Below are 25258 nucleotides of genomic sequence, written 5' to 3' on the forward strand. Positions count from 1 at the left end.
CCACCACCACCAGCCTGCACAGTGGTAACAAGGCATGATGGATCCATGTTCTCATTCTGTTTACGCCAAATTCTGACTCTACCATCTGAATGTCTCAACAGAAATCGAGACTCATCAGACCAGGCAACATTTTTCCAGTCTTCAACTGTCTAATTTTGGTGAGCTTGTGCAAATTGTAGCCTCTTTTTCCTATTTGTAGTGGAGATGAGTGGTACCCGGTGGGGTCTTCTGCTGTTGTAGCCCATCCGCCTCAAGGTTGTACGTGTTGTGGCTTCACAAATGCTTTGCTGCATACCTCGGTTGTAACGAGTGGTTATTTCAGTCAAAGTTGCTCTTCTATCAGCTTGAATCAGTCGGCCCATTCTCCTCTGACCTCTAGCATCAACAAGGCATTTTCGCCCACAGGACTGCCGCATACTGGATGTTTTTCCCTTTTCACACCATTCTTTGTAAACCCTAGAAATGGTTGTGCGTGAAAATCCCAGTAACTGAGCAGATTGTGAAATACTCAGACCGGCCCGTCTGGCACCAACAACCATGCCACGCTCAAAATTGCTTAAATCACCTTTCTTTCCCATTCAGACATTCAGTTTGGAGTTCAGGAGATTGTCTTGACCAGGACCACACCCCTAAATGCATTGAAGCAACTGCCATGTGATTGGTTGATTAGATAATTGCATTAATGAGAAATTGAACAGGTGTTCCTAATAATCCTTTAGGTGAGTGTATATATATATATATATATATATATATATACATACATATATATATATATATATATATATATACATATACATATACATATATATATATATATATATATATATATATGTAAAATGTACTATTATGCCAAACCCCATGCTGGTCAGATAGCATTTTTTGTCGTTTTAATTTGAGATCAGGTTCTCTTTCTATTTCCTTGTTCCTGTTTCCACTTACATATTGGTTGTTCTATGGATTTTGATGTTGTCAAAAGAACTCAGAATCATGAAAGTGACTGCAACAGCAGTCCTTTGATACACAGATCAACTGCTAGTTTGCTTTGGATAGAAGTCTCTGCCAGATGCAGATTACAAGGGGTACCTTAGGATATTAGCTGTTGCTTTCCTTTCTTGAGGCAGAAGATCGGGGTCACGTAGCACTTCTTCCAGCAGACATATTACTCCCATTTTCAGCTCCCCATTCATCTCAAAATCCTGTACAAATACACAATATATTACGGTTATATATTCAACGTTAAATATTGCTAACATTGTTGCAGCATCAGGATTGTCTTAAACATAGTTATGTGTGTCTTTTCAGGGCCTTATTGCACATTAATCAAACCCTTCACCACTGGAGGACCGTGACTAAATCCCAAGTGATAGGTGTTGGGTGGCCTCAATCAAGTCTCAAGTCAGTTTCGCTTGACAACATCGATCTTCTCATAGAAATTGTTCTTGTACATTTCTTAATTGTCTTTCTCAGAAACCCCTGATGGCTGCGGTTAAAAATATATTAATAATATGAATCTTCAAGGTTAATGCTTGATAAGTTATTAACTTAATAAAAAGCTCTAACAGCCTTTAAATGGGGCATAGCCAACAATACTATCTTTATTGCAATTCAGATAAGGACTGATTTGGAAGTTCTAGATGAGTTGCGAAAAATCTATGCTAAAAAGTCTGCTGGAACTGACTATTGATATTTTTTTTTCTTAAAACCAGCTTCTCATTTAATATCTTCACCAATGGCATATCTATTTCATCTTTCTTTTATAAGAGCTGAAATCCCCCTCAATTGGAAGTCTGTCTTTGTTGTGCCTCCTTTCAAAGGGTGTGATGGAACAGATCCCAATTGCTATCGGCCCATTTTACCTTGTCTCTCTAAGATTATGGAATAAATCAATTATTTTGGATACGCTATGCAGCATTGGCTTTAATGGAGACTACATTTTAAACAGACCTCTTTTTCCTATTTCTATTAATTGTATTGTCCAGGGTATATATCCATCTTTATGCTGATGACACTATTTTATATTAATCTGGACCAAGCCTCTTCAGTACAGTCTGATTTGCAAAGGAGTTTTAATCAAATTCAAAAGGCTTTTTGTGATCTACGTCTTCGGCTTAATGCTGATAAAATGTAATGTATATTATTTGGAAGGGAAGTTCAATCTCTACTAATTAACTGCAGGTCCTTACCAGGGTTGCAGAATTGGTGCTTTAAGTAACATTATTCTTGAGCAGGTAGAGGTCTATAAGTATCTGGGCATTTGGCTTTTAAACCCAAATCAAAATACAGGTTAGACTTGGCTTCCTTTATTGAAATAAATCTTGCTTTACACGCCCAGCAAAGTATTCTCCAGATTTTAGTAGTTCCCAGTTTAGATAATGGGGATGTTATTGACAAAGTTGCAGTATATAATTCTACAATACAATTAGTCACAGGCATCCCTACCGCTCTGATCACTGTGATCTTTACACTCTGGTTAACTGGCCTTCACGCCAAACATGCTGAATATGCCATTGGTACAGACTCATTAAAACATTAATCAGAAAATCACCACACTATCTAAGCAAACTATTGATAATATCAGTCCCCTCTTTTAATCTCAGATCAAGCAACCTGATTAGCTTCACTGTCCTACGTGTGTCTGTTGCCATTGGGCGTAACTCACTCCAATGTGCAGCTGCTCATGACTGGAATGAGTTACAATCAACAATTAAACTCCCTGGTTTTATTTCGTGCTTTCCTCTCTCAGCTTGAAGCACATTTCCCTGTTTCATGTACCTGCCAGAGCAGATGCTGACTTAATTATTTATTTAATTAATTAATTAATTAATATTATTATTAAGTATTATATTCAAGGGTTTTACAATACAGGAATACTATTTAACACACATGGACAGTTTTCTGCATCTGTGAGAAAATCATGTAACCCACGAAAAGAATTTAAGAAAAAAAAAAATTATTACAGGTTTTACACAGTACAAATGCAACAAATATTTGCAAAAGTTAGTGGCATCAGAATTGCATGAACGTGTAATGATTGATCTGAAGTCATTGTTTTATATAATTGCTCCTTTATTTCTATTATTTTATGTTATTTTTGTAGAAATCTTAAGAGTGTATAAGCAAATAATCAGAAACTAGAAAATACTGAGTTTACTTCAACAAAGAAAATTAGCCATCAGTTGACTAATACTTCCTCGTCTCCCAAGGAGTATAAACATGCTACCAGATCTTCAGCAATTTTCCCCCCAGGTTCTGGGTTTTCTCCACATGACACTTCTTCTAATCTGAAGTGTTTAATGTATAACAAGGTTATGTCTTCAATAGACTGTAATGCTGAATAAAGCTGTGTAAATAAAGATAGAGAAAATAGAGTATATTCTGATTTGCCATCAGTGAATGTAGAAGCAGAATGCATTTACATGAACAGTTCAAAATGACAAATGAGCAAATATACAACTATAATTGCACCTTAATATCAGGTTCTTGCCAAATCTCACTTATGTGACAGCTTTAAACACCAATATCTGCATTTTAATGTAGAGTTTTTACATTTAAATGCAAGAATAAGAAAATAACTTTCATGCAATGCAAAACAGAGATTGTTTTATTCAGACTAGGCCATACATATATAATGCAAAAAGGCACAGTAAACCAGGACTAAAGGCCATGGCTAATTTGAATAGAAAAACCAAACACTTTTGCTTTTTATTATTTTATTTTTTAAACTCTTGATAAGAAAAACCCTCCGGAAGACCAACTGAGGTCCAGCTAAGTGGAAATAAAATTAATAAAAATGTCAACTTTACAGAGAAGGGAGTGGTTTTTGACTTTCCCATTTACTGAACTATTTCAAACACGTTTTGTGGAACAACTGGATAAAGCTGTGTCCCTAGCAGTTCTGAGTGATGTGAATAAAACAACAACACGACAACAAATTGAAGACTCTGCATGAACACATTAGCTTGGGTGTGTGTGTGAAAAAATGTCTATGGAATAGAATAAAGTCATGTCTGGTACTGTTACTGGCTGATCTCTCTCACGATCTCTCTCTCTCTCCCCTGCACACAACCGTGCTGTGTCTCTAATTAGCCTGCCTGTGTTTTTGCTTGGCTGGCATTCTGAGGAGGATGACATTTTGCCGGAGGGTCTAGTACTACCAATAGCCCTTCACTTTCACAACCATTACCTTACATTAATCCAAAGGGCAGCACCTCAGATCTTTGATCAAACACTTAATTAGAGAACTACCAACACACACATAAAGACATCTCACTAAACCCATATCAGGGATGCATCTTCCTCATTTAGTAAATTAATTAAGCAGATGTCTCATCTCAATAACACAAGGCAGGGCTAATGAAGAGGCAGATGACTGGGATTCATGTTTGATCTATATTTGTGATGAGATTCATCTCAATGCAGCCAGCACAACTTTCTTTGATGTTCGTGAAGTCTGCACATCGCTTACACAACTGAGGGGGAACAACTTCGCAAAAATCCAGATTGTGTTGTCTCACTAAAGACTCATTTAAGGCCTCAAGAATTTCAATTTCTCACACATAGAGCAGTCCTGAGGTTTCAAACTTGCTCATTTAATATGAATCGCTTTGTTATCACACATTCAAAGATGTTATTAAAGAAAGTCCCCAGGGAGTACCAAGGCAGGAACTACTGGTAATAAATCACAGCAGATTTCAAATTAAAGAAACGAATGCCAGCAACCAGAAGATGGCTTGGCAACATTATTGACCAGGTTATGGGAGATGCTTATGCCAAGTTTGGGGACTAAGCTTGTTATAAAGTGTAAGGATTCAAAGTAGAAAATGGGTGTTGACATGAGGATAGATTACATAAGGAGAATGCCTTGCATAGTCTGATTTGGGACGTTGACAGTGTGCTGTTATGTACATTTTTCAGCACACATTATTTTCAAGTTTGGATTTACCCTTTAAGGAGGAGCAAAGAAACTATGGCTCCACTTTATCAGACAGAGAATTTTCCCTCTATTTCCTTTCCGCTGTTACACCAAGCGAAATTGGAAGGTGTTCTTGTGATACAAACGACAAAAAAAAGGATGACAATGGGGTTACTTTGTTCAATTTGGTGGAACATCAAAATGCTGCAAAATAAATAAAAATTGACTAAGTGTATTCAAAATCAATTCGGTGAGCCCATACATTAGACTGTAAGCCGGGCAGAAAATGCCGAAGAATAGCTGAGGCCTGTGTTTGGCTGACAGTGTGTTTTAATCTTACAATGCTAAGCACAACACTCCCGCCTCGTTAGTAAAGCGCTTTGTCTTGTAAGCAATGAAGCCCAACAAGTTTAATTTACCGCTGCTGCATTAAGGGTGAGCTGGATAAGAGCATGTCAAAGCAAACCAAAAAGATGGGCCTTAGAGGGCAATCTGATTTAATGAGACTCAGGATCTATAGCAGAAAAACCTCCCTGGCATTGTCAGGTTTCCAACAGAATGGTGGCTGACACAAATGCACTGAAAACAAGCTTTTTTGTTTTTTCAACAGTCTTTGTTAGTTTAGATTAGTTTGTTTCTCTTGTTAATTTTTAATTGATTTATGGATATTTGCAGAGATCGATAATACCTGGGTACTCGCCTTGTTTGTTATTATCTATTTGCTAAGCAGACACCTCAGTCCAGGGCTTGTGCTGTGAGGGTGTTAGTTTGTGACTTCAGGCAGTAGCTTTGCTCCCACCATGATCAAAGTTTAAAGCTGAGCATACAGAGCCTAAGGGACATCTGGTGACATTTTGAGTTGTATGACTCGCAACAGAACACTGTTTCTGTGATAAGCAAGGCTGACTAATGTATAGCCCTGTGCACGAGGGCATTCAAAAAATATAGTGTAAAGCTGCCACATAGACAGAGACATGAATCTTTGTCTTAGCGTCACAGATTATTCCTTCCCTTCCTCTTTCTTCACCTAGGCCTTCATTTACTGAGTCAATGAGTTAAGGCTCCCCCCTCCATCACACACTAAAATGCTCGGCTCCCCATTTACAGCCCTGCTTTTCTCTGTTGTCAGGCTATGGTTACTGCCCACTGTGGCAAGGAAAATGGCTGTGAAAGTGACGAAAGACAACCCAGAAAAGTACATGTTGGCTATTTGACATGTACATGAGTTTACTTTCTTAACTCTGCTAGCACTCCTTGGGAACCAACCCCTTCCCAAAAGTGCCTTTCAAACAACCAGTTGTCCACTGTGCAACACTGTGCAAAACCCCAAGTGACCATGCCTTAAATCCTGGACTAAAGACTGATTGTTGTGTTAATCTAGCTCTGCTTCCTTTGAGTAAGCTGCCTTAAGTTTCTCTTTGTGCCCTTTATAAATCAGCTCTACTGTGCCTGTGTGCTATGGTTTCAAACAGTAGGACTTCACATAGCTTTTCTAACTTCCTGTAGCTTTTGGACTGTGTATTAACCCTTTCTTTGTAGAGACAACAAAAATCATTAAAGTCTGCACTTCTGAATTTCACCATGGTTCTGTAGAGCATAGGAGTACCAACCCTCCATTGCAGGTCAGCCCATTAATGGGCAAAAAATACAATTTGAAGCAAACAAAGAAAAGTCACCTTGGATCACTTCCTTGTTTTCAAAGTCTCAGTTGTGATTTTATCAAGTTAAAACTGACCTTTATTAAGAACTGGAACCAGGGAGGGGTCATTTAGGAACAGAGCCAAGAACTCCTGTTGGCTCTTTCAATATCCCTTTATTCTGAACTCAAATAAGCTTATTTCCAGCACAACATGCCAGCTGGAACCAAGTAACAATCCTGTCTCTGAGAATCTGATTGTAGAGCTCTGATGGAATCTAAAAACAGAAATTCTGAACACAACACTTGGATATACCATAATTTTGTATATATATATATTTATTTATTTATTTACTTATGTATTTATTTAGTTAGCGTTCAATTTGTTGATGGTGTCTGTTCACTGTGATGTCCCCCTATTCTATAATCGATAATTTCTAACAGTAATATGTCTTCTTGTTTTACTGGAGAGCTAAAGCAGGTCTATGGTTTGGAAATGGAAATTACATCAAGGTTGACTTTAGGTAGTCTTTACCTTTCATTTTGGGCCTGTCTTTGCCAGGTCTGCATTAACATTGGTCACCCTGCATGTACGAGTGTTGGCATCATATGATTCCAAATGCCAACCTACCATTTCCTGTGTGTTTGCTCCATTATTTTCTTAATATCAAAGCTGCTCTTAAATATGGCAGGGCTCCGTATACTACTGAATGCGAAAACCCAACGCAACCAGAGGAACAGGCCATACCTGGGAGTGTTTTGAGACCCAGTGCCGCAAAACATTAAGCACTCTGTTGGTCGCCGCTCTGCGGATGATGAACTCTTTATCGCACATCCTCTCGGAATTGTTAAACCCTGGAAAATGAGAAAGAAAAGAAATGTCGAAAACTCGGTGCAAATAAATGCCGTCATGTCACATGTACATACAGAACAATGTGACTACACCCTAAAAGGACAAAAACTTTCTCCAACGTCTATTTATCTGACATAATGGAAAGGCACAGAGTATCATTATTTTTTTACTTTTCAAATACGTCGGCAACAATGAGAAGCATGAATGTGTTGACGTGATGATTGAGCTGGCTTACAGTGCAACACGATGCCAGACAATTGGTCGTGCCCTGGCTCCGGCTCTATACAGCCAGGCCCGTGAGGTCACAGCTGTGGCTGGGTGTGATGCTATAAAGAGGGGCTCACCTGGCGGGCTGCTGTGCCCAGCCGCTGCTGTGGCGATGGCAAAAGCAGAGGCAGGGGACATGGAGCACCGCGTGTTCTCCACCGACTGGACTGCAGGAGAGCAGAGCAAATATAATCAACCAACACGGCCACACAATGGGGACACAGAGCTGTGGCCGCCTGTCAGTTACCGGCACCATTTAACCTGCCAGTGCCTAAGGAGGCTCCATCGTTACTTTGGAAAATGTTAAATGTTCAATTTGTGACATCCAAAACCAGATGGAAAACTGCTGACTTGCTGAAAACCCAAAAAGGATGGACGTCAAATGAAATGTGAATGAGTGAAATGGCAAAGACACAGTTTGTTTGGAATGAAAGTGAATTCAGACACCATCAATGATGTGCTGATGGAAATAAACCAAATATTGATTCACTTTCCTTCCAGCAAACTTTGAATTTCCCCTATTACCATCCAAACACACGCTATTCAACTGATTTGAGACCAGTGGAAATTGGACAGAATGACACACAAGTGTGCCATTTACTAAGTTGTCACATTTCCTTGATGTGAAGTCCACACAGTGGCGCTGGATGGAGGACCATGTGGAAAGTGGGATGGATGTCATAATGCTTCACACCCCATCAGCTTCATCCTACTCCTAGAATTGTTGTTCCTCATTTGAACCAAGCTAATTTATTCAAATGGTGGAAAAGTACAGTCCTGGGTCATCTTTTTTAGTTCCGTCTCTCAATTCCTTAATCAAACCTCCGATTTACTAACATGATCCAATTATGCATTATTTCCAGGCTGGAAGCAGCAGGGGGTTTAAAGACACCTTCAAGATCTGCCAGACTGTAGTCCTCCAGGACTTGTGTTTTTACGTGGGTTTGCCAGAGACCATGGCCTATCAAGGTGGAGATGCAAATTAACTCTGTGCCTTAATGTTGTTTGTGTAAGTTGTGAGACCGACAGAAAAGCCATGCAATACACTCATGAAGACAAACACACACACCCACACACACACACACACAGACAATGCTGTTTTTGCAAAGCTCAGCAGTGTGAAGCATAGGCCAGAGCCCTGATGCTCTAGTACTAACATCACTGGAAGAGACCCTGGTAAATGCACCATGCCCCCTTTGCTCAATAAAATGCACTCTGATCTCCTTGCACTGGGAGACCCATGAAACTCTCCCAGTTTGAAGCCCAGGGTCCTGGGCTTTTGCTTCCTCAGACTCTGAGCTCTTACCTCCAGACTGGCGGTACCGGAGGTGGCGTGGAGTGGAGGGGGACCGGCATGGGGAGATGTCACCTGACTCAGCAGCCTGGGGGCTCTCTGGGATGAACTTGTCCAGCGACACTGACTCCAGCACAGCTGCTAAAGACACACGCAGATTAGACTGGCTGGCCTCCCTAGGCTGTGGTGGCTATAGCAGTGCTTCTCACTGGACACATGATGACCAAAATCATCACAGTCCTCTCCTTTCCCTGGGCACTGGGGGGGTGTATTCGGATAAAGAGCACTTCTTTGTAAGTTCCTGTATCACGCTCAAAATGATGTCCTCTCCTGGCTTCTCTAACCAGCAAAATGTAGAGAATTCCCTTAAAAATGATAAAGCCTGGATAGTTTTTTGTATTATATTCACCACCTCCACAATTCGTCCTATTTTAAGTTTTGCACAACCTGCCTGATTGTGTGTAACAGTGTCAGAGCTGACAACCGCAGCACACCAGAGGGCACACCAACCCACTGTAGCAGGCATGTCCCCCCAGAGGGGCACTCCCACTCACTGCAGGCTGAGCACTGATGACAGTTCCTCGCTAACAAATGATGTCACCTTGTTTCAGAGTGTGCACCTGACTACTCTGTTACATCAATGCTTACTCAGTAGCTTCTTCTGTGTTTGCAGGGCCACAGACGCAAGTGTACAGTCATAAATAAACACTGACACATCCTTTCGTGTATTTTATTCAAATGAAATAACTAAGGAACGTAACTTAGTTTAAAATTATAGTTTTCTTCTTGTGTTTTGAAAAACATCTGCCCAAGGCTGTAGAACACTCTTTCTACATCCTTGACCGCATCCCTCTCTCTGTCTCATGCGCAAAGAGAACAAATTACAAGAATCAAGACTATTTCTAACAAGGCTAATTAAAGGGGCTGCATGATACCCTATGATAACTACTGAAGGTTGAAGCAACAGAATAAAGACTTAAGGAGATGCTGGAATGACACCAAATCAAACCTTTGGCCTGTCCACGAATCAAAGATTACAAACCCATACCCCCCATCATGATTTTATTTATAACTATTAACAAGTGGCTTCTGACAATAAATTAACCACAATAGGGTACAGGTTTGTAATTTGCAGGTAGGGCAAAGTTTTGATTTGGACCAGGCCTTGGTATCCTAAAATTGAATTTTAAACTAAAGTTCAGGATGAGGACAACCCCCACTCGTGCATCACTCGTGCTCCAAGCACCAGCAATCATATACACCCTCATATACTCACAATATCATAAACACTACGTAACAAGCTTCCTTTCCTCCGTGTCAGTAGCTCGCTTCACATAGCACTGCAACCATGCTCCCTCTTCCTTAAAACAGCTCCTTAACTCAACCCATCACATAGTGAGATTCTGATGGCCTCGTCCTCATGGCCAGTCGTTCCCTCACCCAAGCTGGCCAAATAAACTCCATTACTTCATCAATACCACTTCTTCTGTAGGGGCATGTCCATCTGAAGTGTATATTGACACTGAGTGCTGTTGAGCAAGGTTTAGGGCCCCAAAACACATGTAATGCCCATGCACACAAAAATCCAGGGCTCTGTCAGCCAAGCGAAAGAGCAAGCAGATAAATCACTCACTCACAAATTGAAAAGCAGTGCTGCATGCAATTAAAGAGCAAACATGCAGAAACAGAAAACTTCACAGCATATGTTATGTTGAAACCTTACTTGAGTGTTTAGGCTGGTCCATATCAACATACATTTAAATGAGAAGAATACGATGAGCATCCTTTATGGTGACAATGTGACTCTCTAATGCTGATGACTTGTGAACAAGCCCTTTATGAAAGCTCCCTGATGAAGCTGATGTTGAAAAATTGCTGTTGTTTCTCACACACCAGATCAAATTATGCAGGACTAATCAGTGGACCTCAATTCATTTCAGGCCTACACGGGCTCCTGAGTCTGCATGCTGTTTGACTGCCTCCAAGTTATAAAATCCTCAGTGTCTTGGTCAATGAGAGTCTGATTATGCCTCAAACAGCACACTGTGCCAGCTGACACATTACTGCATGAATTTTCTCATTAAAACGATGTATTCTTCTTTTCTTTTTTTTTTTCCGGTGTTTTAAATGATATCTCTTGAAGATTCAATTACAAGGCCCATTAGGGGGGTGATCTGAAATGGTTTAGTTTTTTCCCCAGTAGGAACCATTTCTGAGTTTCATTTGATTATCTTCCGATCCCGAAAGCTAAACTCCACTTCTCCTTATGACTGAACAATTAGGAATGTGTTCTCCGCTCAGTGTGCGCATCTCGTTCTTGAAATTGTCTGTAAAATACATGTTTCTGATGGCGTTTAGCTGCCTGATTCACCAACATTAGTGCCTATTAGTTTATTTATTTCACCAATCAATAAAATATTACAGGTTAAGTAGAGTGGACATCATATTTTCCAGATGTCCACATGAGTCAATTTAATTTCCAACTGCGAAAGATTTCACGGAGAAATACATAGTCTCAGTAATGCTGTGTGGCTTGTCTCCAAAAATGATCCACTGTTTCCATCATCCTGATCTGCGTCTGTAGTGGATTATAGCAGCCTATACCTGGTATGTATAGATGAGGGATGTTCATTGGGAACTACAGCAGGATGACAGCCGAACTTCCGCACATTAATCATGCCTCATTTTACACTTGCTCAGCCCCTATGAATAGTTATAACAAGACAGGTTTCTAAAAGCATTTCACTCCAGCAGTAAATCAGGACAGCAAGCTCCTCGTGTTTCAAGGGAACCTGCTTTATTTGTCTTGAAAAGATTCTTGTTTTTCCTTTGTATTCTCTGATGATTTTTTGGCGATCTTACCCGGCAAAAGGGAGATGTTAGTAGTTAGTACAAAAAATAACAATAAAATTCTCACAAAAACATCTTGACAAAGAAATATAAAGTTATAAAATAAAATCAAACTAAGCCAAGGGTTGCTGGCAGATAAGTTCAGTTAAACATTTTGATTTATTTAGTTGTTCAGTTCAAAAGCTTAACCAATTATATATACAGTGAGTCTGTCAAACATTTCAAGGGCATAAGTTTTGATGAAGACTAGATGTTACCCATTTGGTAGAAAATTATAGGGTTGCAGTGAGCGAAAAAGCCAGGCCTACCCCTGCGGATGCTCCTGCGCAGTTTCCCGCAGATGTCCATGCGTGGCAGCTCGGGGCTCTCCTCGATGGCTCCGGGGCTCTGCTCAGGCGAGGACGGCCCCCGGCTCAGGTCCAGCGGGGCCTTGGTGGCGCTGGGCGGGGGGGACATGGTGGGGCTGCTGGCAGTGGAGGAGGTGGACAGGTCCAAGGCGCCCACTTTGGCGTTCACGGGGGAGTTGAGGGACAGCTTCCTGGTGCGCACGGGGGAGGAAGTGCGGGAGATAGAGAGGGGTGGCGGGGAGGAGAACTTGCGGCACAGCCGGGGGGATTTGCCATCGTTCAGGTGCTCCCCACTGCGGTTGTTCTGGTTTGTGGCGAAGAATAACTCCAGTGACCTGACAATTGGGGATTAAAGCAAAACCCGTGTGAGTGAAGAAACTACCCAGAATTCTTTCAGCAGGATTTGATATAATAATATATATAATTTACATATTTTTTTACAAGGTACTGTGCTATCATTTTTATTGTATTTAATAAACATCTTGATTATTACCTATATACCTTGTGAGTGCTTACGGTTATGGTGTGCACATTATCTTCAAGGTTATATACACTCATTTGAAGATATCTTCCTATATAATGTACGTGCATATAAAAAATACACACAACATATACAACATTGACTATATATAGAATTGTTCATACAGTGTTTCTTTGTAAAATATCTGACTGCCCCATTAGAGCGTCTGTTAAACTAGTTCATTTGACGACAGAAGAAGAAAGCTGGTTTTAATCATCATTAAAAGGGGGAACAAATGTTTCACGCTCAGCCTTTACTCAGACTAAGTCATTTGAGACGGCAGCAGACCACCATTTAGTTAGCTCAGCCTCATAACACAGCATGTTTTCTGGAGCGGCTGTTGTATTGTTGCTCTTGTAGACATTAAACAAACAATATGATACAAAATCATGAGCTTTGGAAGAAAATAAATGATAAGCAGGAAGACAGGTTAAGATTGTAGAAACTCAAGTTAGAAAGACATGACAAAAGCACACAAGAAAGTGAAGCAATAATGATTTGGAAGCACTGTACCTAGCATCTACAAAACACAATTTGATGAAGTATTTTTATAAGACATAAGACAACTCTCAGATTATCATCCTAATTTGCTAGGAGATAAACAAACATCTGTAAAAAAAAACATATTTATCTTTTCCTGATCATAATGAAGTACACTTGCGTGAGGAAATGATGAGAGTACTCTTTACCGCCAGGAGATTGTGATTCCTAAAGATGGGTTTGCTAGTATTTATTTTGTAAATTAAAATGCTGTTTCCTTCTTGATAGCACAGGGGGAAATCAGATGTGCTTTTCTCATGGTCAAAGGGGATAAGAAAGTAGGTGGGGTCACGAGAAACCAAATGAAGAGTGTTACTTTGATTGGTCCAGGGCTAGCCTTGTGATCTTCAGGCTGTAGTCGGGACAGATGGAGGTGATGGACAAGCGGTCTGATGAGTGGTACTGGACTCTGCATGACACGAGGGAGAGGGAAACAACACAGCAGATGATGATGAGGCGAGGACAAGGCGGTGGCAGACGATAACGATGGAGTGCACCTCCTCACATGGAGCACTGTCCCTTAGTGCGGAGGGTATTAAAGGGGATTAGAATTAACCAATAGCCCAGTACACTTTACATACATGACCACAAAGACAAGACTTCCATTTCTGGTGTGTAATAAACATGGCAATTTTCGGATGTGACAGTATGGTGAGACTACTCTTAAAGGCAAATCCTACTGATTTGTAACATCAAATGCACAGAGGACTCACAGGATTCTAAGCTCAGTAAACTACATACACAGTGACGGTACACAAAGAGACACATGGATCTTTAGAGCACAGCAGTTTACAAGAGTTTGAGATGATGGGCTCAGTTCCCATTGTTTTATTTGATCCTGATGTTTTTCACTTATCCTTGGAATGATCACAAAAACTGAAGCATTCTCTGGTGGTGATAAGAGCCAATATCTATCTCAATAGTTTTATGCATTCCTAATACGACACATTTTTGTTTTGATTGCTTAGGCCATTTGATAACTTATTTTTAATTATATTTTTACTCATTCTAACCCACTTTCTTCATTGCTTCTTCTTAAGGGTAATGAGGGAAAATGAACACACCAGCTCTTATTTCAGAAAACAGTCTTGAAAGCATTAGCAGAACACCTATTTTAGACAGAGCAGAAAAGGGCACATTTTGCATTTAAAAGGTTATTATCTGTGGCAGAGCACATCCCAAAACATGTTATTCTGTCTAAGCCAAGGCTAGACATCACACTCCTGAAGCAGAAATTTCACATTTACATTCCTCAGTCGAAAAACAAAAGGAATTGACATTAAAATAATGAAATTGCCAGGTAGCACTGACTGAAAAGCTCAATTTGTACTTCGGGTTCCATGTAGGAGAAAAACTGGAGCACAAGTTAAAAGATCAGATAACGCACTGACCAGCACCACAGGGCAAAGAAGCAGGAAAATGAACAATGCAAGCATTTTGTGTGAGGTTGGAGAAAGAGCCCGCTCTGCTCACCTGACGGGGATGGAGGTGAAGGGTTTCTTGTAGATGTCGGCCAGCTTGTCCATGACCACAGCGGCGGTGGTGAAGATGCGGTACGTGTGCAGGAAGGTGTTGAGGAAGTCGATGGAGAGGAAGCGCAGGTCCGTCAGCCTCTCGAGCAGCCGCTCCACACTGGCGTAGCGGATCTGAGGAACCTTGCAGGAGTTGAGCGTCTTGCTGAAGCAAATGTCAACATCATCTTTATGGAGACGTGCATCGGATCTAATAGAGAGCACAACCAGTGGCTTAACTGGGCCCTGACCATTGAACGGTCACCAGACAAAAACTCCAAACAGCATGAGAGGGGTGGGGGAGGGGATACAGGATTTGGGGGTTGTCTGGGAGAAGGTCAGTGCACATAGGGTTTGTTTTGAGGGTAAGGAAAAATATCGTGGCTTGACAGTATCAGTGTCAGGGTTCCATAACTTGAAGAATGTACCCACAATCCTCAGTCTTGGCAGCTCGGTAGCTTAGCTTAGTATTCTTGTAAAACTCAATTTGAAAATGTACTTATCTCGGTCACATCACATTTTTTGATGTTGTTTTAATACTCTTGCTTCTCATTCTCAAAGACACCTTTCTGGAATTGAATTTACACACTGTATATTTTGCAACAATAGTCAGCAGGGAGAACAAACACAATATTCACCAAATAGAACAGCAAACACCATATCTTATGTGACTAATTTGGAAATAAATAACTTGTGGCTGTGACAGGAAGAGGCCCACACATCTATGAAGCAGAAGGGACTTACTTGATCATGTGAGGCACGGTAACTTTGGAGTTTTCTTCAAACACGCTGGTCATCAAGCCATTGCAGCGTATGTTGTCGATGCACTGCCAGGACAAATGCAAGGGTCACTCTGGGTTCACCATCGTTAAAGGATAAAATCTGTACTTTAACTTAATAAGCAGCTTTACATTCAGAGCTCCCAGGAGCACAGGGCTGCAGGAAAGAGCAAATCTATATTCCATAAAACACAAGGTGACAACACAGCATGGAAATCTGGTTTCAAGCTCATCGAGACGACCGCACGCCAACCCGGAAAATCCCTGCCGTCCCTGCTTTGGTTTAACCTCGTTTAAAATCAAGACTCACAAGAAAGGTTCCCTATTGTGGATGTTTAAGAAGAAATACCAAAAAGACATCAGTATTAATAAAGAAAAAAGTAAAATACAGGTTTCTATTATTTTGTTTGATTTGTTTGTTTCCCATACTGGCAATATCATTACAGCTCTGGAAAAAAAATTAAGAGACCACTGTTAAGTGGTCTCTTAATTTTTTCTGTATTTTGTATATATGTGTGTGTATATATATATATCTATACGTTTCATACAAAACCTCAAAATCCATATTTTACAATCAAATAATGAAGAAATTGGAAATGTCTTGTGTTTATGTTATATAAGTTAAGTATAAGAATACAAAGGGACAAGCCATATATTAACTAAGTATGGATATCCCAAATAACTTTTACACATCAGATAGAAATAATAAGAAAAACACTCATATACAATCCTGTAAATATGTCTCATGGGTCATGAGTTCCTACTAGCAGCTGTGCAAGCTGACACAAACTTTCCTATAACTCCAGTGCTGCAGTACGTTCTGCGTCTCGGCAGCAGCCTGCCTGTTTATGCGATGATTGATGGCAGTGGTAAATCATCCGGCTGGATTATTGTGTTTGGGAATTAAGGTGTCGTGCTTTAGTGGTTGGGTCTGAGTTCCATGTGGAGTGTCTACAGGGATGGCCTTTTCCATCAGGGGAATGTTATGGAAAATACTTATCACCAAAATGTGGATAGTATGCCTCATTGTTTAAAAACAAAAAAAACAGCTCCCAATGTCACAGAAGAAATACAAGACGAGTCATCCAGAAGTGGCCACAGTCTAATGATACAGTACATACAGTATACCTGGCTGATGTCGCTGGTCCACGCGGCCTTCTCCTGTCGTGACGGGGCCAGGAGCACCACGGTGAAGGAGGGTGAGTCAGAAGGCTCCACTACGATCTTGAAATCCAAGTGCCCAAACACCTGCCCAGTCCCTTTGGCTGAAGAGAAGAGCACACAGTCCCGCATTGGACATGGTCAGCGGAGTGTTTCACACTGAGCTGGCTCTGTCACCCACACCAGTTTGACGGAGTGTAAATGCAGGGTTTCCAACCTAACACTTAATCATTTTTGCAAAACAATAGTTTCGTGCTGCATATAAAACTCTCAAATTGCTCTCATCCATACTGGTACATGTAGGTGAGGTAGGGAGGCACACACTCATTTGTTTTATTTTTTCACGCACGTACAAATCGCATGCATCATCGGATCCAGTGAGCAAAGGCCATCTGTGGAATTAAATGATGAACACTTGTGCCTTCTAAGACAAACAAAAAAAACCTTCTTCCAATCAGTGGACTTGAATCATATAAAATAATCATTGAGGATATATGGTAGTGTTGCCTTTGCCTGTTTTGCAGCATTACTCATGGGTAATCAATAAAATACTCACAATCATCATCGCTTGCGTCTGGCTCCTCAATCAGAGTGCACTCTATCAGAGACAGGACCCCGCCTTGCTGTGTGGAAGAAGGGGAGAGGTCAGAGGTCATTGAGGCTGAGTTGGGCTAACATCTTCTCCGCTCAGAACCACTGCTGAGACCAAATGAGGCAAATCACCCCAATATCCATTGGCATGTAATCTAAACTTCCCCACAAGAACTATTCAGTGTTTGACACGTATGTTTTATCAGAGAAATTAAGTACAGGTAGTCTTCCCTTAACGTTGTCTCTCTTAGCATTACTTCTTTTCAGTGTTGTTTTGTGGATGAGGTCCTGTGGGCACAGTTTCTTCGCCAGGCCAAAGAGAGCATGGTGACACTCCTTGCCTTTATGTGGCCAGGTTTATCCTTTAAATTGAGGCACAAACACACACAAACAAATTTGTTCCTGCTTGCCATTACCCCCCAACACCACTACCACCACCATTAAAGTAATTCTAGTATTCAGGCAGCCAGAAGAGTAGAAAGTTATCACTGTAGAGATTAAAGGTGAGACCGCGCTTTGAACTCAGTTAGAGAACTGTGGATATTACCACTCTCCCAGCCTTTTACTGCTTAATTTAACTTTTTTCCTGCTTAATGATAGTTATCCTTCAAATTATATATATATATATCTTGTGTATGGGAGGAAACAAATCCAGGAACATTTACCTTGTGTATAATTCACTGAATGGTATTTCACTTAACATTGCTTTTCCGTGGAATGCAAGCCCCAACATTAAGCGAGGACTACTGGTACTTTAATTCAGCAAAGATAAAACAAAACAAACAAATAAAAGTGACACATGATTCCTAATGCTGCAAAGTGCAGTAGATATAGCTGTACTGGAGCTGGAACAAAGGCAATTCTGCCCTAAAAAGATGAGTTGGCAAACCCACTACATAAATTGCACAAGAGACCACCTTATGTGATCAAAGTTACAGACATTGATCTGGATACAAATTGATCTGCATGAGGAAAAGCAATGCTGTTTCATTTTCACTGCCTGCTACTTGCACGATATGAATTCTCCACAGGAGAGAAATTAAAATGTCCCAGCACACAGAGGTCTCATTAGTTATAGGCTTGCTTCAACACTAATAATACTGCAACACAAGCTTCTGAGAAGAATTCCGATGGAGGCAATGAAAACATTTTGCAGGCGTTTCATTTGTAAAATGATTGCTTAAGACCTCTGTAAACTGCATCCAGGTGCCACAGGGGCTACACAAGGCGACCATCACCCCCCCCCAGTCACACATAAACACTGTACCCAATTAACAAACATCTTAGAAATATATAGGAGGTGAAAATGTGCCACCACATCAAAAAAGCATGATCAGATTTTAAGGAGCAGGCAGTATGGTACACCAGAACAGGAATTTCACTGGACATTTTTGGTTCCAACAAATGTTTTCTATGAAATTCTCATGTAGAGGTCACTGAATTATCTGAAATGAGTTGCCTTTTTAAAGACACAGAGGTTAGAGACAACAGAGTGCGAGAAGACCAGCATCCTCGCTCACCTTAAGCAGGTGCAGTTTGCCTCCAGAGCTCCTGGTGCAGATGAGGAAGTGCTTTGTGAACAGGAAGCATTGTCTCTCGCCTTCCTTCTTCAGGGACAGAGAGCCCAGGCGCACCTTGCTGAGCTTGCCTCTCTCCACCGATGGCAGTTGGATGAGAGAGCCTTGGACAGGGGAACCACGGGAGATACAGGCATTTACACGTTCACAGTAGGGATGTCAATGGCTAAACCAAGAAATATATTGAACAATATGTGCGCATGTGTACACATTTGTGTGTCATGTAAATGTCTTTTTTTTTATTAATTGACGTGTAATCTGATTACCATGGATCCTACAAGAGATACCCACTACATAGTTTTGCTCCTGCTTGCAGCCTAGAAAATTCATATTTTTCATAATCATTATTCAGAAAATACACATATTCCCATACACTGATGATGCACTAATCCAGGGCAAGCAAGAGTTACGATCATTGTGGAAAGTTAGGACTGCCAGCAGTAACGGATAATTATTCATATTCAATACCTTCAAAGCGATCATTAGCCTACAAATGAATGAACCCAATTTGATCCGAAAACCTGGATCAGCCAGTTGCACCAGCAATTTTCATTGAAACATATTTCTTTTTAAATGGAAATAAGCGGTGCACTTAATTTTTCCTTTGTTGTTTAAAAACAATGAAAGACACAAAAAGAATACAACCATCAGCTGTGATTTTCACAAAGAGAGGAACATTTGACCACCAGCCAGCAGAAATCACATTGTTGTCGTTTTTGTAATTATTGTTGTTGTATTTGAGGTTCTTCTTTCTGGTCTTTCTAAACTTTACAAGTAAATGCAAATATAAACTTCATTAAAAAAAAAAAAAAAAAATTAAAAAGCATTCCTGAATTCCTGAAGGGTTAAAATTTGTTTTTTTTTAAATCAAATCAACAGCTGTCAGCTTGCTAGGCTCCTGCCAGAATTAATGAATACACTGGGTTACTCACCTTGCCGAACAAATGTTTGACTGGTGTCCAGTAGTATATCGCACCCTTCCACTATCATCCTCTCGATGGCCAGGTTCTTGCGGATATTCTCGGTGTCACTCACCTCATCGTGCATTACCCTGGGAGGACAGAGACAAGCTGAGATATAGAACAGTGCTGTCAAATGCATCAGTGCGCGACAATCCCGTCTCCCTACCTCATTCTACCATGTTCTGCTGTGTACTGCTGTCGAAGCCAATACATTTTCTGTCTCACACTGTTCAAGAGTATGTTGATTGACTATGTTCAATATTAGGTGAGAGGAAATGTTTGATTGTAGGATTTATTGCACAACAAACCCTAAAAAAGTTAGGTTGTTGTAAAAAACCTGAGGCACCAGCTCATTAAAAACTGTTGAAGAACTACTAAATTCTTCAACTTTTGTTAAAGAGAGGAGTTATAAGAAATAATAAAAAAAACGTTCATTTTACTATGAATTTATTTTAACAAACTCATTCTCCTGAATGGGTGTGGTAATTTTGGAAGGGAACTTTTCAGGAAGACTGCATTAAAATACTTATTGAATATCCTAAATGAAAGAAACAGAAATACTGAAAATAAAATCAAAGAAAGAAGAAAAACAAAAAAATGAAATTGTATAAGAGATCCCTGTGCGTTCTGGGCCACTGACTAGCTTTACGGCCCAGCTGGTTTTCTTGTACAATGAGTCAGAGTGTCTGGGAATCTCTCACCTGGACAGCTCTTCCAGTTTCGACTTGGCGAACTCCAGACTTTTTCTCTCCACATGTTCGTGAGGCGTGTGGGCCAGCAGCTCGTGAAGCGTTATAATGTACCTGGGTATCTGAAGCACACAGAGCAGCTATCAGGTTACTGCAGTAAAACACACAACTGCCTAACATCAGACTGAACCCCAACCCCAGCCAACACCAAAACATGAACCTAGGCCAGTGCAAATTGACATCGGCCTGTTAACTCAGTACAAAAACAACTCAAACCGTTATGAAAAAGCCTCACATTAACATGGACTCTCAAGCCTAGGCCAACATTGTACCATAATGTGATTACTAAAACTTAATTGTATTGCCAATACTGTAAAACAACTTCAATGTAACCTTATCGATGATGTTCATTTGTATCTCTAAGTAAAACATGTTACTTTCTGTGGGATTGTAGATACTCGACAGAGACCTGTTTGTGTTCCGACTGTAAATAATAATAATATTGATAATAATAATAATTTAGTCTCCTTCTCTGTAACACAATCAGAGACCCATGTGAGTGAAGATCAGCACTGAACAGGTGGGGGGGTACCTGGAACATGGGGTAGGTGAGGAAAGTCTCGAGCATTCGACCCTCACAGGCCGCGTTGGCCTCGTACTGCTTGAGCAGCTTGTCAAAGTCGCGGTTCTGCTTGCAGTTCGCCAGCACCTGCAGGCTGTACTGGTGGTTGCGCACAAACTCCTGGTAAATGTTCAGCATTGGCAGCAAGATGTCAAAGAGGTCCGCTGCAAGAGAACCAGAGAGAGCATTGATGGGGTAGCCTGAGAAGCTATTGGCTTTGGTAACACTTACATGTTTCTGAGTGCTTATTACAGCTCTAAAGCCATTCTTCCCACCTGTCTTTTGAAGTATTTTTCATCACAGATAGAGCTAGGACAGTCTCACAGGAGCTCAGTTCACAAAACCACGTGACACTCACCTAAAATCAAAGTTGGCCAGTTTGCAATTCTTGCCTTCAGCCCTTGGTGAAATATTTCATGAAGAAACATGATAGTCTCACTGGAATTAAAACAGAGAGAAAGAGAGAAAGAAAAAACATAAGTGTTTATATAGTACAGCATGCCATCTGTTTGTATTATATGGTTGACATTCAAAAGATGTTTGATTTAAATTTCCAATCTGAAACAGTGATCAGGGGTTTTGCATGGCTAAGGAGGCATCCTCTGTAACATGTTTATGAAACCCAACTTCTGTCTGTGCTATGGATGCAAATAATTACATGTCACACTTGTAAACAGAATAGGCGTGTTATAACCAAAGTGTGTTTGCCCGGATGTCTGCACTGTTGAGCCCTGGTTTCGATTATGTTTTATGGTTGGGTGCTGTGGTGAACTCAAGATAACATTGAGGGTATTTTTTCATGAGGGTTTCATGGGCACCTGTTGAGGAAGATGCTGCTGACATCGTCGTGGCTGATGGGCGGCTTTTTGGAGCTGGCGGCCATTCGGAGCGGGCGCAGGAAGCAGTTGACTAGGATGTAGAGCTGGTGGACGTACTCCGTCTCGGCCTCCACCATGTTGAAGACAATCTGGTTTCTCTTCCTCATGCTCTCTGCATGGGGAGAGCAGATATAGTCCTGAACAATGGTCTTCCATTTCCGCCTGCACAGCCAGCCTCGCATGAAGCTCTGGACCTGGAGGAGACAACACAGGGAGCCGACTGCTAGAGTTACCACGGCGGCGGCAGCATCGATGGAGAGACAGCCTTGCCCAGCTGGGCAGACTGGACCACGCAATGATGACTTTAGATGAAAATGAATCCAGCAGCATTTCACTTAAACAGTTCACGTGAGGAATTGTGGTAAAAATGCATTTCGAAGGCCAGCAGGTATGTATAGTTTCTATGCTTAATTACAACATTATTACATAGAATATTCTTGACTAAAATTACATTATTGATGATTTTAAAATACAGAAGGGAAGAGAAAACAGACTGACATATTTATTTACCCTATACATTCTCATTTAGCCTTCTATTGAGCAATCATGTATAATCATCCCATTGTGTTGCTATAATCATCTCAATAAGTCATTCTCGTACTATGAAATTAGCATGTTGAATCCCATTGACAATTTATAAAGAGATGTCTCCTTAGGAACAAACATATAAAATCTACTGGGGAAGCAGATAGAGCTTAGACAGGTGCAACATCAATGTAGTTCCTTCAAACGATCTGAGACTGTCAAAAATGCTTTCCAGTACACTTCAGATATTTTTGATTCAAGCCAGACTAAAATGTATTTAAAATAATTATGGGTTAAGGATGTGACTGAGCTACGATCCTGCAGAGTAATAGACTTGAAGGTGTGGCCATGGGGAACCCCTTGTGTAAGCGTGAGAGTTGGGGTTAGATTTTGGGACAGGGTTAGGATTAGGGTCAGGGTTAGCAATTCTGACAAAGAGTCCAGTAGGATAAAAAAGGAGACAATGCATTCATCTCACAGATAAGAAAAAGCTGATTATAGTATTTATTTAATGCCAACCGAAATGTATTCAAAACCAGTACTATCGGTCACAGCCTTTTCTATGACAAATGGCTTCACTCTGCTCACTTCTGAAGCAATAAATGGGAAAGACCACTCAGATGTTATCAGGACCAGATGGATGTGTGTTATTATTATTTTGTGTATGGATATGAGCAGAATACTACTATGCAGTGTTCTTCAAATTGTGCAGGGAAAATTATTTAACATTTTTTGAGATGTCTATAAGAGGAAGACACTAGTTTGCAGAATGTATCATCAATTTTAATTTAGAAACAGACCTACCTGATAATGCATTTTTCATCACTAGACTTTTCAGTTTCTCTTTATAATAAGGTGGTGTGATTCCTCGTTAAATAATATATAAATACCACAGGAATAAAACATCAATACCAATGCACTTCATCTGAGTTTTGATGTTGAAACCCTAAACAGGTTAGTACAATGTATTGTACAGAGCACAGAAAAGGGTGCAGTGCTTTTTCATTGACCCCAAGGAGATACACTACTCTATACCTCTGTTTTAGTTCACCACAAATCATTTGTTTGGAAGTGACTCAAAGGACTTCCTCAGAAAGAGTCTGTTTTCTCACAAGAATTACTGTTCTGACAGTGTTACATTAGATCCAAAATCAGATACAGAAAACCAATACAAACACAGAAGGATTAAATGCTTCATGTCACCTTTTTAATTTTCTTAATGTCTGGGTCTTCCTCCTCTTGGTTTCCTTGGTAGGGCCGCATCCTCTCCTTTGTTTTATTGAGGGCAATGATCTAGGAAAGAAAACAAGAAAATCAATAAAGGGCAACATATTACCCATTTGGAAACAAATTGATTTCATAGAGCCACTGTGTGTCATATTGTCAACACTGACAAAAGACAGAATTACAAATTCAAGATGAGTTTATGGCATCAGCATCAGCAATGCCTCACGAGCGTCTGATATTTATCTTTTGCTTCCCAATAAAACAATTCCGGCAGCTTTATCCGCCCTGGATAAGGGTGTCTGCTAAGAAATACAAATACATAAATTTAAACCTTTTAGATAAATGGGTCACAATGATCTTAAAAAAAAAACACACGGTAGGTTATCTGATATTTTGTGACTTACAGTGAGGGAAAAAAGTATTTGATCCCCTGCTGATTTTGTACGTTTGCCCACTGACAAAGAAATGATCAGTCTATAATTTTAATGGTAGGTGTATTTTAACAGTGAGAGACAGAATAACAGCAAAAAAATCCAGAAAAACGCATTTCAAAAAAGTTATAAATTGATTTGCATGTTAATGAGTATTAAATATTTGATCCCCTATCAATCAGCAAGATTTCTGGCTCCCAGGTATCTTTTATACAGGTCTCAGCACATTACCTGTATAAAAGACACCTGTCCACAGAAGCAATCAACCAATCAGATTCCAAACTCTCCACCATGGCCAAGACCAAAGAGCTGTCCAAGGATGTCAGGGACAAGATTGTAGACCTACACAAGGCTGGAATGGGCTACAAGACCATCGCCAAGCAGCTTGGTGAGAAGGTGACAACAGTTGGTGCGATTATTCGCAAATGGAAGAAACACAAAATAACTGTCAGTCTCCCTCGGTCTGGGGCTCCATGCAAGATCTCACCTCGTGGAGTTTCAATGATCATGAGAACGGTGAGGAATCAGCCCAGAACTACACGGGAGGATCTTGTTAATGATCTCAAGGCAGCTGGGACCATAGTCCCCAAGAAAACAATTGGTAACACACTACGCTGTGAAGGACTGAAATCCTGCAGTGCCCGCAAGGTCCCCCTGCTCAAGAAAGCACATGTACAGGCCCGTCTGAAGTTTGCCAATGAACATCTGAATGATTCAGAGGAGAACTGGGTGAAAGTGTTGTGGTCAGATGAGACCAAAATCGAGCTCTTTGGCATCAACACAACTCGCCGTGTTTGGAGGAGGAGGAATGATCCCAAGAACACCATCCCCACCGTCAAACATGGAGGTGGAAACATTATGCTTTGGGGGTGTTTTTCTGCTAAGGGGACAGGACAACTGCACCGCATCAAAGGGACGATGGACGGGGCCATGTATCGTCAAATCTTGGGTGAGAACCTCCTTCCCTCAGCCAGGGCATAGAAAATGGGTCGTGGATGGGTATTACAGCATGACAATGACCCAAAACACACAGCCAAGGCAACACAGGAGTGGCTCAAGAAGAAGCACATTAAGGTCCTGGATTGG

The 25258-nt window shown here is 40.7% G+C and overlaps 1 protein-coding gene across 4 annotated transcripts in view; it reads right to left on the minus strand.

Annotated features, from left to right (window-relative positions):
- Window positions 1-25258, minus strand: part of LOC136755374 (ras-specific guanine nucleotide-releasing factor 2) — a 76205-nt gene that overhangs the window by 13389 nt on the left and 37558 nt on the right. For 2 of the 4 annotated variants that reach the window (XM_066711909.1, XM_066711910.1), the window contains exons 4-20: window positions 23718-23807; window positions 21930-22183; window positions 21470-21549; window positions 21082-21275; window positions 20502-20611; window positions 19771-19889; window positions 18782-18942; window positions 17227-17293; window positions 16638-16774; window positions 15475-15557; window positions 14693-14941; window positions 13536-13628; window positions 12121-12494; window positions 8975-9100; window positions 7746-7835; window positions 7297-7403; window positions 1084-1196 (exon numbers count right to left, since the gene is read on the minus strand). In XM_066711909.1, coding sequence (XP_066568006.1) covers window positions 1084-1196; window positions 7297-7403; window positions 7746-7835; window positions 8975-9100; window positions 12121-12494; window positions 13536-13628; window positions 14693-14941; window positions 15475-15557; window positions 16638-16774; window positions 17227-17293; window positions 18782-18942; window positions 19771-19889; window positions 20502-20611; window positions 21082-21275; window positions 21470-21549; window positions 21930-22183; window positions 23718-23807 — 2447 coding nt within the window. The remainder of the gene's footprint in view (window positions 1-1083; window positions 1197-7296; window positions 7404-7745; window positions 7836-8974; window positions 9101-12120; window positions 12495-13535; window positions 13629-14692; window positions 14942-15474; window positions 15558-16637; window positions 16775-17226; window positions 17294-18781; window positions 18943-19770; window positions 19890-20501; window positions 20612-21081; window positions 21276-21469; window positions 21550-21929; window positions 22184-23717; window positions 23808-25258) is intronic. The other 2 variants (XM_066711911.1, XM_066711912.1) reach the window with 2 other exon arrangements.

The sequence above is a fragment of the Amia ocellicauda genome, chromosome 8 (genome assembly GCF_036373705.1).
Source record: "Amia ocellicauda isolate fAmiCal2 chromosome 8, fAmiCal2.hap1, whole genome shotgun sequence".
Classification (NCBI taxonomy): Eukaryota; Metazoa; Chordata; class Actinopteri; order Amiiformes; family Amiidae; genus Amia; species Amia ocellicauda.